Here is a 14,627-nt window from a genome sequence, read left to right as displayed (position 1 = left end):
TGAGAATGGTGGCTGGTCACAGCAGGGATGCATGGGAGCTGCAGGCGGCAGTCCTCAAAGACACTGGGATTCTCCCTCCTATGAGGCACTTATGAAATGAAGTCAGAGAAAAGAATGAATGCATGAACCATCTAATCCAACTCAATTTCAAATGAAAAAAAAAAAAAATGCTAGAAACAGTAAGATGCTTACTCAAGGTCACAGAATTGCAGGGCCTGGATTAGGCTGTCCATCAACAAGTCTTTCTTGAGCACCTGCTGTGTGCTAGGTACCATTCCTGGCACTGGGGAGAGAGCACCGCCCAAGCAACCAGCTGGTGGGGGGTGGGGGCCAGGGGGTGCTTTGCCCTCATGGAGCTTCCAGTCTGCTCCTGGGCCAGTGCCTGAATCCCAGTCCACCGTGCTTTCTTACTCTGAGATAGCACACAGGGCCTGCCCCAGACCTTGCTCAGACCCTCCAGGGAGCAGCGGGCAGCCCTGGGCAGTGGACTGGCCTGCCGAGCCGACTCTGGACTGTGCACTTCTTTCCGCAGGCAGGTGCATCAGTGATTGCTCCTGAAATAGTGGACAGTCATCCATGGGGGAGTGGCCCCTATTAATCAGTTCTTCTCTCGGCGAGTGAATATGAAACGCCCTCGGGTGGCAAACCATACCTTCATGGAGTGGATGACCAGGGCAAGAAGGATGCCCGCTCCAGGGCCCACACATCCCAGGGAGTAACAGGGACTCCAGAGTGACACTTTATTGGAGCCCAGGCTGGCACTGCTTTTGGCCATAGCGGCGGCAGCAGCTCCTGAGTGAGGCTGAGCTTCACCTCGAGGTCTGAACACTCAGGGCAAATGACAGACTTTGGAAAATGCTATGGCCTGAATCTGCCATGGGACCCCTTAACAGGGAGACAAGGCATGGTCAGGAGTGCCAGCTTCTGGTCCTTACCAGGGTTGAGCCTTTCCCCAGTCTTGTGGCCCCTTTAGCCTGAGTTGTTCCAGCAGGGAAATGGATAAGCTGGGTCAGACTTCTCACCCCAAGACCGCTGTCCCTTCACTCATGTACCAAGTGTGTGTACAGCACATCTGCCCCAGCCTCAATACAGTGGCAGGGTGAACAATGCAGACTCCAGGTGCCCTAGAGCCCAGGGTGGCAGCCTCTTGGGGGAGGAGGCAGGTGTATACCCAATCGGTGACCGTGCAGGTGGGACTGGGAGTCAGGACTCCTACACCAGGTCCCTGAAGGGTGAAGCACAATTAGCCAAGTGAATAGGAGGAGAAGCATGTTCAGGCCAAAGGAGGTACCTTGGCACAATTGGGAGGCACCAAGGTGAAGGTGGTGGGTGGTAACCGCAGCCCAAGCGTTGGGGACGTGGAGAGGCCTAGGGGCTCCAGCAGGTCAGGGAGCAGCTGGGCCTGGGCCACTGTGAGCCCATTAGCCATCAGACTTCTTTCCAAAGCCACGGGGCCTTGAACAGATTTTATACAGGAGTGACAAAATCTGCCAAGTTTTCCTCACACTACCTGGGAGGAGCTCTAGAAGGTCATGGGTGTGTTTGGGGAAAAAAATCTGTGATTCCCCTGGGCTTCCCAGGTGGCGCTAGTGGTAAAGAACCCGCCTGCCAATGCAGGAAACATGAGAGATGCGGGTTTGATCCCTGAGTCAGGAAGATCCCCTGGAGGAGGGCATGGCAACCCACTCCAGTATTCTTGCCTGAAGAATCCCATGGACAGAGGAGCCTGGGGGACTGCAGTCCGTAGTGTAGCACAGAGTCAGACGCGGCTGAAGCAACCGAGCACACACATGCTGTGATCCCCCAACCGCAATGCTGGCCTGTGGCCGCCACCACCAGTCAGGTGAAAGGACCTGCCTTCAGCCACCTGGCAGGGCCCAGGCATCACCAGCCCAGCTGGCCTCCAAAGGCAGGACTTACCTAAAAGCCCCAGGGGTAAAGCTGCGCCTAAGGCTGCCTTGGGCCACCAGGGAGCGACTCCTGGACCGTTGGACCAAGGCCAATTGTGATATTTGTGCTGAGGGGTCGCTGGAACCCCTCTGGGAAAGATGAAGCCTCAAAGGAGCCAGGTGTTCCTGAAGCCCCTCCCAGGGTAGGGAAGTTAGGAAGTGACCTGCTCACCCGCCAGAAGTTCTGTGGCCCCAGGAATGAGAGGCAGCCCCTGGGAGCCTCATCTGCCAATGGGAAAGAATGTCAGTGACTTATCTCTTGTAGAAATGAAATCACCCTAAAGCTCCAGCCCAGAGCTTGATAACCTCAGGTCAATGAGAGAGTTCCCCAGTGGCCTAGAAACCAGGCTACAGGCTCAGGGAGGCCCAGGGCTCTTTCCATAAGACCCAGAGCTCCCTCCGGGTGGAGATGTCATCTCAGATTCTCACACACACATATGCGTGCCCACAGGGGCCAGAAGAGCCTCCCTTCCACAGCCTGAATCCAGCCACCTGGGGACCCAGGGACCTGATTTGTGCTCCTCCTGAAGGCCCTGCAGAAGTGAGTAGGGGGAGGGAGGGTGGGGAGTGGGGCAGACCCAGCCCCTCGCATCCCTCTTTCCAGACGAGAGCTGCAAAACACCACGCGCTGAGCCAGGCCCACTTCCAGGGCCTATGTAGAACATCGCCAACAGCAGCCCCCACCCTCCACAGCCCCCAGAGCCCTGAGGTTCTCTGGAGAACATGGAAGGGAATTGGAGGCAGCATCTAGGGGGCCAGACAGGGACCCTCCCCTGAATAACTGTTAGGTCTCAAGCAAGACACCGCTCTTCGTTGAGCCTCAACTTCTGCATCATTAAAATGGACATAGGTCATTTGCCCAGCAGGGTGGCTACAGAGAAGCAATAAGTTCTCCATGACTGTTAGGTGGCATCATGATTGTCATCATCAGCTTCTGTGAATGTTCACACAGTGAATATACAGGATGAAAGAGAATGCTCTGGGGAAGCCTCCGGGCAGAAGGGAGGGGCTGACATAGAAACCAGCAACGATGAACCCACAACTCACTGAAGCCCCGCCTGTTCCAAGCACCTTAATGCACACGACACCCCGCTGACGGGGCCGCATTGTCATGGTCCCCATTTTCCAGATGAGGAAACTGAGAGTTAAGCCAGGATCAAAAAACTAGGGTTGGGGGGTGCTCTGAGCCCATACTCCAGACAACCTCCTCCACCCCCATTGGAGAGGCCCAGCAGCCATGCTACCCACCTGGCCTGGGAGGACGTGGGGATGTCCCCCCAGAGAGGAATGTTTCAATGCACAGGTGCCATGCATATCTCAGGTTGGAGGCAAGGCATGAGTGAGCAGGTGGCGTACTCCCAACTGAAAGCCAAGCACACTCTGAGCCCCAGCCTCTCCCCTCTTCCAGGGAGGCCCCAAAACAGCCATGTCTCTTCCTGTCCTTCCTGAGCAACCCAGTAGCTATGAGTGATTTTGGAAACAGCTCTTGGAAGCGAATCTAAGCTCTGCCACTTGCAGTGCATGGCTTCCTCAACCTTAACTTTCTCATCTATAAAAGGGAGATGTGGTGGTTTAGTCGCTAAGTCATGTCTCACTCTTGAGACCCCATGGACTGTAGCCCTGCAGGGTCCTCTGTCCATGGAATTTTCCAAGCAAGAAAACTGGAGTGGGTGGCCATTTGCTTCTCCAAGGGATCCTCCCGGCCCAGGGATGGAGCCGCATCTCCTGCATTGCCCGCAGTCTTCACTGCTGAGCCACTAGGGAAGCCCCTGTATGTGTGCATGCTCACTCAGTCATGGCTGACTCTTTGCAACAGCCCACCAGGATCCTCTGTCCATGGGATTCTCCAGGCAAGAATACTGGAGTGGGTTGTCACGCCCTCCTCCAGGGGATCTTCTCAAACCAGGGATCGAACCCACATCTTTTACATCTCCTGCATTGGCAAGCGGGTTCTTTACCGCTAGCACCACCTGGGAAGCCCATAACGCTACCTATTCCCCCCCACCCCCGGGGCTGTTGTGAGGACGATATTGAAATAATGCATGAAAAAAAAGCAGGCACCCAGGAAATGTTTGTTGAGTGACTCAAGGACTGACCAGATAGTGTCATTCTACTTTTAAAGTGCTCCAGCTTTGGGGTTGCAGGGACATCACAGTGATTTCCCTGTTACTGACCAGGGGAGGGCAGTGGGGCTACAAACATATAGGCCACAGAAATGGTGCCTGCACCCACCCCCACCCCAGCCCCCAGTACTTGCCCAGCTAGAGGGTGATCTAGCCCAGATTTAAATATATAACGACCCCCATCACGTACAGTGGTAAAGAATCCACCTGCCAATGCAGAAGATGCAAGAGAGGCAGGTTTGATCCCTGGGTCATAAAGATACCATGGAGGAGGAAATAGCAGCCCACTTCAATATTTTTGCCTGGAAAACTCCATCATCAGAGGAGCCTGGTGGGCTGCTGCCTGTGGGGTCGCGAAGAGAGGCAACTGAGCGCACATGCACGACGCCCGTCACAGTGTATAACTGGCCAGGCGCATCACCTTTTGACAAGGAAGAAAATGAAAACGGCAAGAAATACACACAGCTAACCATGCAATCACCCACAATCACAGTCTAAATCCCCACTCAGCCACACACACACACACTCACCCACACAGCCTCCAAGATGGCCAGACTCACACACAGCTGATCACACATGGCCACAGCCAGTCTCCTACTCACCTCAGCTCAGCAGACAGACACACCTACAGGCACAGCACAAGAGCACATCACTCCACCTCACCCCAATTCCCATCCACTCCCACCGGCAGCCAGCCCCACTCCCCATACAGCCCAGCACCCCAGCACCGCTCACCCTGGTCCCCAACACAGTCACCCTACTCCCCCAGTCCTCACATACTGCAGACCCACCCCCTCCTGCAAGACCTGCAGGTAATTTGTCACTTGCTCCAAACATCCCATTGAAAGCCCGGCAACCAGGCTGGGGTTGCTCCCAGGGCCTCTGCCCACAGGAAGGGTGTTTTGTTTCGGCTTCTTTGCCTGCAAAGGCGCACTTCCTTCAACCCACAGCCGTCTCCGTGGCTTGGCGGCAGCCTCTGGCCTCCCTGCCCCCTCTCGCCCTTGAGGGAGGCCTGGGAGGGTAGCCTGCCAGGCCCCTTGGGGGGTCCCCAGCAAGAGTTCTCACAGGACTTTGCAGAGGGCATGCTGCAGGCCGGTCTGAATTCCAGGTGGGTCAGGGGCCCAGTCCTGGTGTAGGGGCCCCCTCCTGGATCTGTGGTGGGGAATCAGCCTCAGCCGCAGTCATGGTGTCATGCCCAAAGGGGCTGGGAGAGGAAAGGGACACAGGAAACCCCTGGAGCCTCTGCTTCCTGGACCATCAGTCTGTCCGTCTATGAGATGGGGGGAAACAATGGGAGGTAGGTGTGGGGGTCCCCTCTCCCCCACACACCCCAGGCTCAGACTCCACTGGTTCCCTGAGGGCTCAGGGCACATCTGAAGGTCAACCAAAGGCGAATCTGGCCCGTGGAAACATCTGAGGCAGGTGGGGCCGGCAGTGATGGCTCTGGCTGGCCTGGCCTGACCCACTGGTCCTGTGAAGGGCTAACAGCCTGCTTGGAGAAGGCAATGGCACCCCACTCCAGCACTCTTGCCTGGAAAATCCCATGGATGGAGGAGCCTGGTAGGCTGCAGTCCATGGGGTCGCTAGAGTCGGACACGACTGAGCGACTTCACTTTCACTTTTCACTTTTATGCATTGGAGAAGGAAATGGCAACCCACTCCAGTGCTCTTGCCTGGAGAATCCCAGGGACGGGGGAGCCTGGTGGGCTGCCATCTATGGGGTCGCACAAAGTCGGACACAACTGAAGCGACTTAGCAGCAGCAGCAACAGCCTGGTGGCCTAAAGAAGGAAGGAAGGGACAGAGGGAAGGACAGCAGGAGGGGCCAGGGTCAGAGGCACCGGATCTAGTGGACGGCTTGGGAGGCTCACTCTCTGGGCTGCATTGGGGCTCCAGGGAACCTCTGGGGAGAGGTGGGACCCTAAGCAAGGCCCCCTGGGAAGAGAAGGGATGCAAATGGGGGAAGAGCCACAGGCAGAAGAAAAGGAACAGAGAGGCAAGGACCACAGATGCACAGGAAGGAAGCCGCATGATCCCAATGGAGAAGAAGCCCCAGCCCTGCTGTCTGTCCTCACGAGAACAGGAGGGGCCACCTGCCATCCCCCAGGGGGCCTGAGCCCACACAGGCACAGGCCAACTCAGGGCAGCAGGGTACCCCTCAGGTGCATGCCAGCCACTGGCCTCCCACCTCAAGTCCTGGGAATTTCCTGGGCTCCTGTGGGACCCACGGGCCACCCTGTCACCCAGGAGGGTGCCCGAGGATGCTCAGCATCCGAAGAGCAGAAACACGCCAGTGACTCACATGCCGCCCCCTCTTGGAGGCTGCAACAAAAATTCCTGGGCCAGGGCCAGGGTAGGGGCTGGGCTGAGGGCTTAGACCACCGTAGAGCCACAGGCAGCTGGATGGTAACCTCTACACCCTAACGTGCCCAGGCCAGTCCTGTCTTCGTGAAATTTTGTTCTTAGCCCCCACTAATTTTCATACCATCTCTATATTTCACAGGGTAACAAATCCACCCCTCAGACAAACGCCTGGCAGGGCAGTAGCTCTCTTAAACGAGAGAAGGATGGAAAAAGACAGAGGCCAGAGGCTACCTCCTGCCACCAGCTGACCATGTGGATTGAGGTGGGCCTCTCCAGTTTCCCCATTGTTGCTTAATGGGGTTAGATATAACCCCTTAAGGTCCCACTACTCAAATGCCCTGAGGTTTCGGGGAAGACCCCATGTGACCCCTCTAAGCTACAAGTTGCAGCCCCTCTGACCCCAGAGGGCCTCTGATGAAGGCAAGGCCTTAGCCCCAAAGTCCTCCCAGGGAAACAAGCAGACCAGCCGTGGCACTTGGACTCCAGTGCCCAGGGTGCCTGTCCTGGCTGTGTGACCTCAGGTAAGCCCTGAAACTCTCTGAGCCTCAGATTCCAAACCCTAGGAAACAAAGATGAAATAATTTCCTGCAAAGGTATGATACAAGGGTTGCCTGATAACACCATCCAGTGGGTATCTCCAGGAATCCCTTCAACTGTAGTTGGGCATGTGTTACTACCACCACCACCCAATCTACCACCTGCTAAAATCCCCACAGCAAAAGGACAACTGGCATCCTCAGGATAGATGGAAGCCTTGCTTCTGGCTTCCATTCCAAGATATTAACCTCTTCCCAGTTGCAGTCATCTCTATTAATAAACAGAGATGGGCATGGGGTCAGGTGGGCTTAAACCTCTCAGGTTTCACATTTCCTCCCAGGGACAGGGGGCTTCACTGGCACTTTCAAATGGTAATAGACTCGGCCCTGGTGCAACATAATTAGTCTTGGGACTAGAAGGGTAAACAAATGTGTAATTCATGAATTTGCTAATTGTCCTTCATTTTGATCTCCTGCCATTTTTCCTAGACTCTGCCTGACATCCGAGCTTGTGGCAAGGACTCAAAAGAGTGCCGGGTGCGGCCCAGGGAGGCACTGGCTTCAAAGTCGGACACCTGGACTCGCCCTCCCCCCAGCTGCCCCCTCCAGTCTGGAGCCCACCACCCCAGATATCACACAAGGCAGGGAGCCCGTGGCACTCCATCTTTTATTTTCTTCAACTGTACACAAATGTAAAATACTTTAACAGCAAGTCTATGGGAAAAAATTGTTTGGTTTTAAATTATTATGAAACAGAACCTAAGGGGAGCTTTATTAAATAAACATAAAGATGGGGATTTAAGGATACACACCTGCATTCTACCATTGTCGCTTTTACTCTAGCTTCTGGGTGTGTAAGGATAGAAAAGACACATCAAACTGAATAAACAAAATCCATGTATACCCTGAAACATTGGCAGGCCACTCAAGGGATTGTTCAGAACGTCCACCTCATAAAGATGGCCTCACCATCTAATAAAAATTAAAACTGATCTGTTGGCCTCTTTGGTTCCAAAATTATGTATAATACATTTAACTGTATTTTTTTTTTGCTGCTATAAAAATAACTTCTTTTTTCAAATGGCAGTTTCTGACTAATCATGCAACTAAATCAGTGCAAACATTAAAAGCAATCATTCGCTTAAAAAAGAAGCAAAGGATTTCATTTCAAGTATAAAAAAATATAAAAAGAGTCGTACGAGTCCAGTTACATCTAGTGTGGGTCAACCCTTTAAATTGCATAGTTCACATGGCACTTGGACCTCTGGGGTGAGCTCAATGCTCTGCCAAGGGCCACTTCTGGATACAAGCAGATGGGCAAGGGTTGTATCATGTGCGTTCAGGTGGGTGTGCAAGTGCTAGGAAGGGGGCGGGCGAGCAGGTAGGGGCCACATCCGTGGCTGGCCCTGGTGGCCAGAGCCCACATGGGCCACTTTTGCAAAGCAGCTGAAAGCCTCTCCCTTTCCCCAGACCCGTTCAACTGCTCCCCTCCCTCAACCCCTGCAGAAGGGGCAACCCCACCCCCCTAGCATCTCCAGAATGCCTTCACCCCACCATTCCCTCCTTCTAAGAGCTCGCCCTCCCCTTGCCTAAGAGTCATTTCCACCCCTCCCTAACCAGTCCTAGAGGAATCTCCCCAGGGAAGGGCACAGATTGCAACTTTTTTTGTTCCACTTGGAACAGTTCAGATTTTAACTTAAAAGGTCAGACCTGGTAGAAAAGTCCCTTTTCAATTATACAACCGGAATGAATGACCATTCAACTGCTAGTGATCAGTTAAAGCATCAAATTAAGACCCTTCTCCTCTCCCTCCCTCCCCACCCCCAAAATACACACACACACACAGAAGTCACACCAGGGCCCCAAGCGACAGTCAAATGGTCACTACCACAGCTCCATGGTCTCCGGTCTCTGGCAGGTGGTAGCCTATTTGGGCCTCCTTCTTCAAGGATGGGAAAGGACAGGCTGCCCGGCTCCCCACAGCAGGAAGGATCCCAGGCCAGGGGAGCAAGCCCACATGTTGCAGCCAAGAGATGTAGGGACCCCGGAGGCCTTGCACAGGCACAGGGGGGACTCGCGGCCCTCTGTAGGCTGCCTGCTCCCTACCCCCGCATCTGCGGCTCCTCTCCAAGCTCCGGGTTCGCTCGCTCTCTCTCCCTCTGTGTCTCTTGTCTTTGTGCTTTTCTGTGTGCTCGGAAGGCGCGATTCAGAGTGGCCAGGCCAGCTGGGGGGGCGTGGGGGGACGTGGCTGCTCACCCCATTCTCTCCGAGTGACAAGCATTTGTGGCTGAGCTGCTATTTATCACCGCATACACTTGCTGGGATCCTGGAGGCTGCCATGTGGGTGGCAGGATGCGTCTGGCTGTGCGCGTCTACGTGTGCATTGTCCAGTCCTTCGTGTCTGTGGAGGGTTCTCCCTCTGTTTTTGACAGATTGCTGGATGAGGAAGCAGGAAAAGATCTCAGGCCGGCCCCGGGCACCTCCCGGGCATCACCGCGCTCCACTTGCCACACCCTGGTCCCCATGCCCCAACGGAGCCGCGCCCTCAAGCGCAGCCGCACTCCTCCACGATCATGTTGGGCACGTCCCGCTTGACGATGTTGTACTCGTCGTCGAAGTAGAGCATGGACATGGTGCTAAGCTTGGTGGGGATACAGCAGGAGTTCACGGTGCCCGGGTTCAGCCCCCGCATGCGGTACTGGTTTACCACGGCCGTGTGGAAGGACGAGGCCGAGCCCGGCACCCCCGCCAGGTAGGCAGGGCAGCTGCCCTCGCAGTAGTTCCCATAGTAGCCGGTGGGCGCAATGATCCAGTCATTCCAGCCGATGAGGCGGAAGTCGATGAAGAACTGCTGCCGGCAGCACAGGTTGGTCCGCCCGTCGCACTCCAGGCCCCGCTTGCGGATCCGGTGCCTGCTGTCGCCCAGCCGCGCCTGGACCACCACGAAGGGCCGGTGCGACTCCTCGCCCGGGTCCACGAACACGGGCACCACGGCCAGCTCCCGGCAGCCGTCGCACTGCACGTCCAGGCTGAGACGCCGCTCGCCCCGCGAGAACAGGGCCTGGATGGGTTCGGTGAGTGGGAAGGTGTGCCAGCCGCTGCGCTTGAGGTCCACGCGCTTCTCAACCGCGGCCCAGCGGTCTCCAGGGCCCTGCTCCTGGAAGTACACCTTGACCCGCACCTTCCGCCGGCCGCCCTTCTCCAGGACGTAGGGCAGCAGCTTCAGGTAGAGCCACAGGCTGGCCTGAACCACAAACAGGTTCTGGTTGCCTTCGTTGGAGATGAAGAAGTACAGGCGGACCCGGGAGGAGGCCAGGCCATCTGCGGAGAAGCGAGAGAGCAGGCCAAGTTAGATCAAGGAGAACACTAGGCACTGCAGAAAACATTCTGCCGCATGACGCTGGACCGGGCCCTGGCCGAGCAGCTGGAGGACCGTCCTGACCAGAAATACCACTCCTGGGGCCGCGGCCTCCAACGGTAACCTGGGAGAGGCAGGGAAAATTGTTTCCTATTGAGAAGCCCGGACCAGGTTGGAGCCGGAGGGTCCGGGCCTAGAAAACCGGCCTCACCTCTCCCAGGCCAGGGTTCCCTGGAGACAGGCTGTCAGGCCTCAAAGCTCAACGGAGGAATTTGTCAGGAGGCCAAGATCTTAACAAGTTGTTATGGGTATCTGTGAAATCTGAAAAACAAAACCAGGATCTCACTAAGGATTTGGGGTGGGTTGTTTTAGCAGAGTTTGGGTTCTTTCTTTTTTTTTTTTTTTTGGTTAACTTAGGGCATTGCAAAATCCAGCTGAGCCACCTACAGCCTCTTTCCAGTGTTTACCTAAGCATGATCTGATCCAACCCCCAGTGGAACCTCCACTGCAAACAAGCCAGCTCTGCTCAGATTTCTGACACAGGAACGTGTGCTTTGCAGGCTGCACAGTGCAGCTTTTGCTTCCGAGTACTTCCAAGGGACAGGGTGCGCAGTCTTGAAACTTGAAGTCCACCCCTTTCATGAGACACTGGCTCTCCGTGAATGGCATATTTGAAGTCTCCATCGATAAGGAGAATTGGTTTATTAGTGGTCTCAATAATTCAGCTCAACAAGAAGAGAGGCCATGCCAACTGAGAGAAGAATCCTTTCTCATCCTACATTTCAGTGACCCTGCTCTCTGACGATCCCTACTTTTTTTTTTTCCTCCAGGAAGAACAAATAAGCCAACTGTGTGGCCTCGGATGGTTTTATCAAACCTCCTACCACTGCCCCCCTCCCAGCCCCCTCCTCAGGCCTCGCCTGGCTCCTCTAATAACACTGACATCTGACTTTGAAATGGGGGAAAGTGCAGCCTTAAAAGCTGGTCTTGGACGAGCTGCCTGTGACCTGAATCTGTTATTTATAAGTCAAAGAGCTGGCTCCGTGGAACCGACCAGAAATATAACAGCCCCCGCTGTCATTTTGTGCCACCGGGACCAAAAGGCCTCCTCGACCTTCCAGAATCACATTTCTGCTCTGGGCCCCAAAGCACCTTTTAATCCAAGCTCTCTAATTGCATGTCCAGATTCCCCTGACTCTGTCGGACAGCTAAAATGGCAATGCATTTCTTTCTAAGCACAAACCAGCCCTGATTGTCTCTGCTTTTCTCCACACCCGGCCATGCAAAACTTTTCATCCCTTTTCATCCCTAGGCGGCACCTGCACAGTCTGCCTGCTGCCTTGGGGGTTGGGGGGAGGCATTCGCAGCCTGGGGACACAACTGCCACCAACTCTCCCCCGCCCCCCCCCAAGGCTCCCTGCCCACCCGGCCCTGCCCAAACCCGAGCTTCCCCCTGCGACCTTCTCGGCAGTCCCCCTGCACAAATGGGGCTGAGCTCCAGGCACAAAAGCCAGCCTGGCTCATTCAAGTCCTGAAAAGGACAGCAGAGCCGAAAGCACTTGCAGCATTTCAGCGCGAGCACATTTTTCTCCTTCTTTTAAAGTTCGAAAGATGTTTTTCCTAGCTTGATTTTTATATTCAGACAGTGGTTAAAAAAAAAAATTGCAATATAGGGCCGGAGGAACATTCCAGAAAGGACTCCGACCCTTTGTTAAGTAGGAACTCTGCTGGCTCTAAAGCCAGGGAGCTGCCTCAGCTCCCAAGCAAGCCGAGAGGCACGGGGCTGCCCCCTGAGCTGCAGCCTTTCTCTGCGTAAATGATGGGACCTGTTGAGAAGCCTGCCTTCCACCGATTCCGGTGCCCACACAATCGGAAGAGAGGTTGCCTAGCTCTCCCCAGCGAAGCTTCAGCAATCCTGGCAAGCCCACGCCGCCCGGCGATGGAAGCGGCCCCAGGGGCCTCTCACGCAGGCACACACACACACACAGTCACACACACATACACACACTCCTCCGGCCCACGGATATCAACAAGCACACACATCTCCATCTATACTGCTAAGCCTAGACTCCGATCGTGGGAAACAAAAACATTAAGCAATCACCAAGCGAGTGCCCGCGGAGCCAGGGCCGCACGCGTCCGCCGGGAGGGGGACGCGCGTCCAAAGGCGCTGGGGCCCGTCTCGGAGAGCAGGGGTGGAAGACAGAGCGCTCCTCGGCGGGGATAGGAGAGTAGGAAGGGGTTGCTGCCTTCGAGAAAAGGACCGCAACCCGGTCGGAGCGCACAGGGTCGAAGGCGAGAGGGCCGAGCCAGCAGTCCGGGTTTCCCCCAGGGCGCGCGGGCTGCGGCGGCGGCGGCCAGAGTCAGCGAAGAGAAACGGGTGGAGGAGATAGCGAGGGCCGCTCGAGGGACCGACCCACCTGTCTCGGCGAAGCTGATGATCTCGGAGACGCGCTCCTGGCCGTCGGCACCCGGACTGGCGTGGCCGTCGAGGTGCGGGATCTCCACCCGGCCGTCCTCGCGCACCTTGCCCGCGTGCAGCTTGCGCAGGGCCGTGACCATGGCGGCCTTGGGCACGGCGTGTGTGATGTTGGGCCGGCCCCGCATCTGCAGGCGGTTCAAGATGTGCCGCTTCACCGCCTCCAGGAAGTCGCCGTCTACCCGGCCCAGCTCCTCCGGCCGCCGGAAGCCGCCGCACGACGTGCAGGTGTCCTGCGAGCCGCCGGGGGCTCCGGGCGGCGGCGGGGGCGGTTGCGGCGCGGCGGGCAACGGCGGGGGCGTAGGAGAGCCCCAGACCCCGGGCCCTAGCCAGCCCACCGCCAGCATCAAAAGGCAGGCGGCCCCCAGCGCCCGACCGGGCAGCCCGTCCATGGTGCGCCGCTGGCGACGAGGGCGCCCGCCGCGAGGCGAGCCGAGCCGAGCGCAGGGCGGCTCACGGCTCCCGGCGCGCCGCCCCGCCCCGCCCCCGCCCGGGCCTCCGCCCGCCCGCCGGGAGGGCCGCAGCCGGCTCACAGAGGGAGGGGGCCCGGTCGGGCTGCGGGGGTTCCCGCGCGGCGGGGAAGGGGCGCCGTGGGCCGCGGGAGGCCGGAGAGGCGACCTGGCGAGGCAGGGGCCGGAGGGTTACTGCCGTACGGGCGTCTCGGGGCTCCTCGGCATCCGCAGCTTTCCCCCCATCCTCTCCGCGTCGGGGCCCCGCTGCCCCCGCTCGGGTGAAGCGAAAGCAGCGGCAGTGGCGGCTTGGCGGCCGGGCTCGGAAGGTGGCAAAAGGGCCGGTCGACGCAACTTGGGCGAGAAGGAAGCGAAGGCCCCCGAGCCCCCAGAGCGGAGCCGGGCGCGGCTTGGCGCGGCGCTGCGGCGGGCGCTGCGGCGGGGCCCCGCGCTCGCACCTGAGCGCCTCGCCCTCGCCGCCTAGCACCGAGAAAGGGCCGCGGGCTGTGGCGACGGGCGGGTCGTCCTCTCCACGGGTTGGCGGGCGGACAGCGGAGCGAGTGCGGTGCCGGGAGCGCCGCGGAGCTAGGGCCCTCTCAGAGGCGGCGCGGAGCCCGGGACCGCGGGCCCTGCAGTCCTCGCGGCGCGTCACAAGGCAAAGTTGTCTCCAGGCTCCCGGGGCGCCGCATCCACCGGCAGGCGGGCAGGCGGGCCGGCCGCTGCGCGCTCCGGCGGGTCCTCTGCTCCGCCCGCCTCCTCGCCGCCTGCCTCCCTCCGCCCGCCTGCGCGGGCCGGCGGGGCTCCGAGCGCCAGGCTAGGCGGCGGCGGGGCCCTCCTCGTCCGGGTCTCTTCTGCTTGCGCGGCGGCGGCGATGTCGGTTCGAGCTCCTAGAAGTCTCACCGCGTCCCCGGCGCGGGTGCCCTCGCTGGCTCTCCCGCCGGCACACGCTGCAGGGCCGGGAGAGAGCGGCGGGTGGCGGCCGCGTCCCTGTGCCCGGCCGCGGCAGAGTGCGGAGCCCGCCGAGGAGGAGTTCTTCGCTTTGCCCTCTTCTTTTACTCTCCTCGGTTTTTCTCCCAAGGGTGAAAAAAAAGCCGCACTATCTCCGTATGTGCGCGCGCGTTGTGATAGAGGTTGGCAGGAAAAAAAAAGGGGGGGGGGGGCAATCTCGCCCTGGCCGTGCGGGAGGAGACTTTCCGCGCCTCCCCGCTCAGCTTCCCGGGGTTGCGGGGGGGATGCAGGGGGAGGGGGAGGCGGAATCTGTTCAGGTTGATGCTGCCCGCTCCCCGCCCACCCCAGCTTCCCTCCGCTCTTTTCCTTCTGCCTTAGCGAGAAGGAGGAGCGAACCGGCTGGCTCCCCTCCCCTCCCTACC

At 58.0% G+C, this 14,627-nt stretch overlaps 1 protein-coding gene across 1 annotated transcript; it reads right to left on the bottom strand.

The window, feature by feature from the left end:
• Positions 1-7,619: 7,619 nt before the first annotated feature.
• On the bottom strand, positions 7,620-13,233 carry INHBB (inhibin subunit beta B). Its single transcript, XM_025277483.2, has 2 exons — positions 12,750-13,233; positions 7,620-10,292 (listed from the first exon to the last, which is right to left on the bottom strand). The coding sequence occupies exons 1-2, from the start codon at positions 13,198-13,200 to the stop codon at positions 9,517-9,519; spliced, it is 1,227 nt and encodes a 408-aa protein (XP_025133268.1). The 5' UTR covers positions 13,201-13,233; the 3' UTR covers positions 7,620-9,516.
• Between the last annotated feature and the right edge of the window lie 1,394 nt (positions 13,234-14,627).

The sequence above is a fragment of the Bubalus bubalis genome, chromosome 2 (genome assembly GCF_019923935.1).
Source record: "Bubalus bubalis isolate 160015118507 breed Murrah chromosome 2, NDDB_SH_1, whole genome shotgun sequence".
Classification (NCBI taxonomy): domain Eukaryota; kingdom Metazoa; phylum Chordata; class Mammalia; order Artiodactyla; family Bovidae; genus Bubalus; species Bubalus bubalis.
The sequence above is the reverse complement of the archived record's forward strand: the minus strand, read 5'-3'. Positions and strand labels throughout refer to the sequence as shown.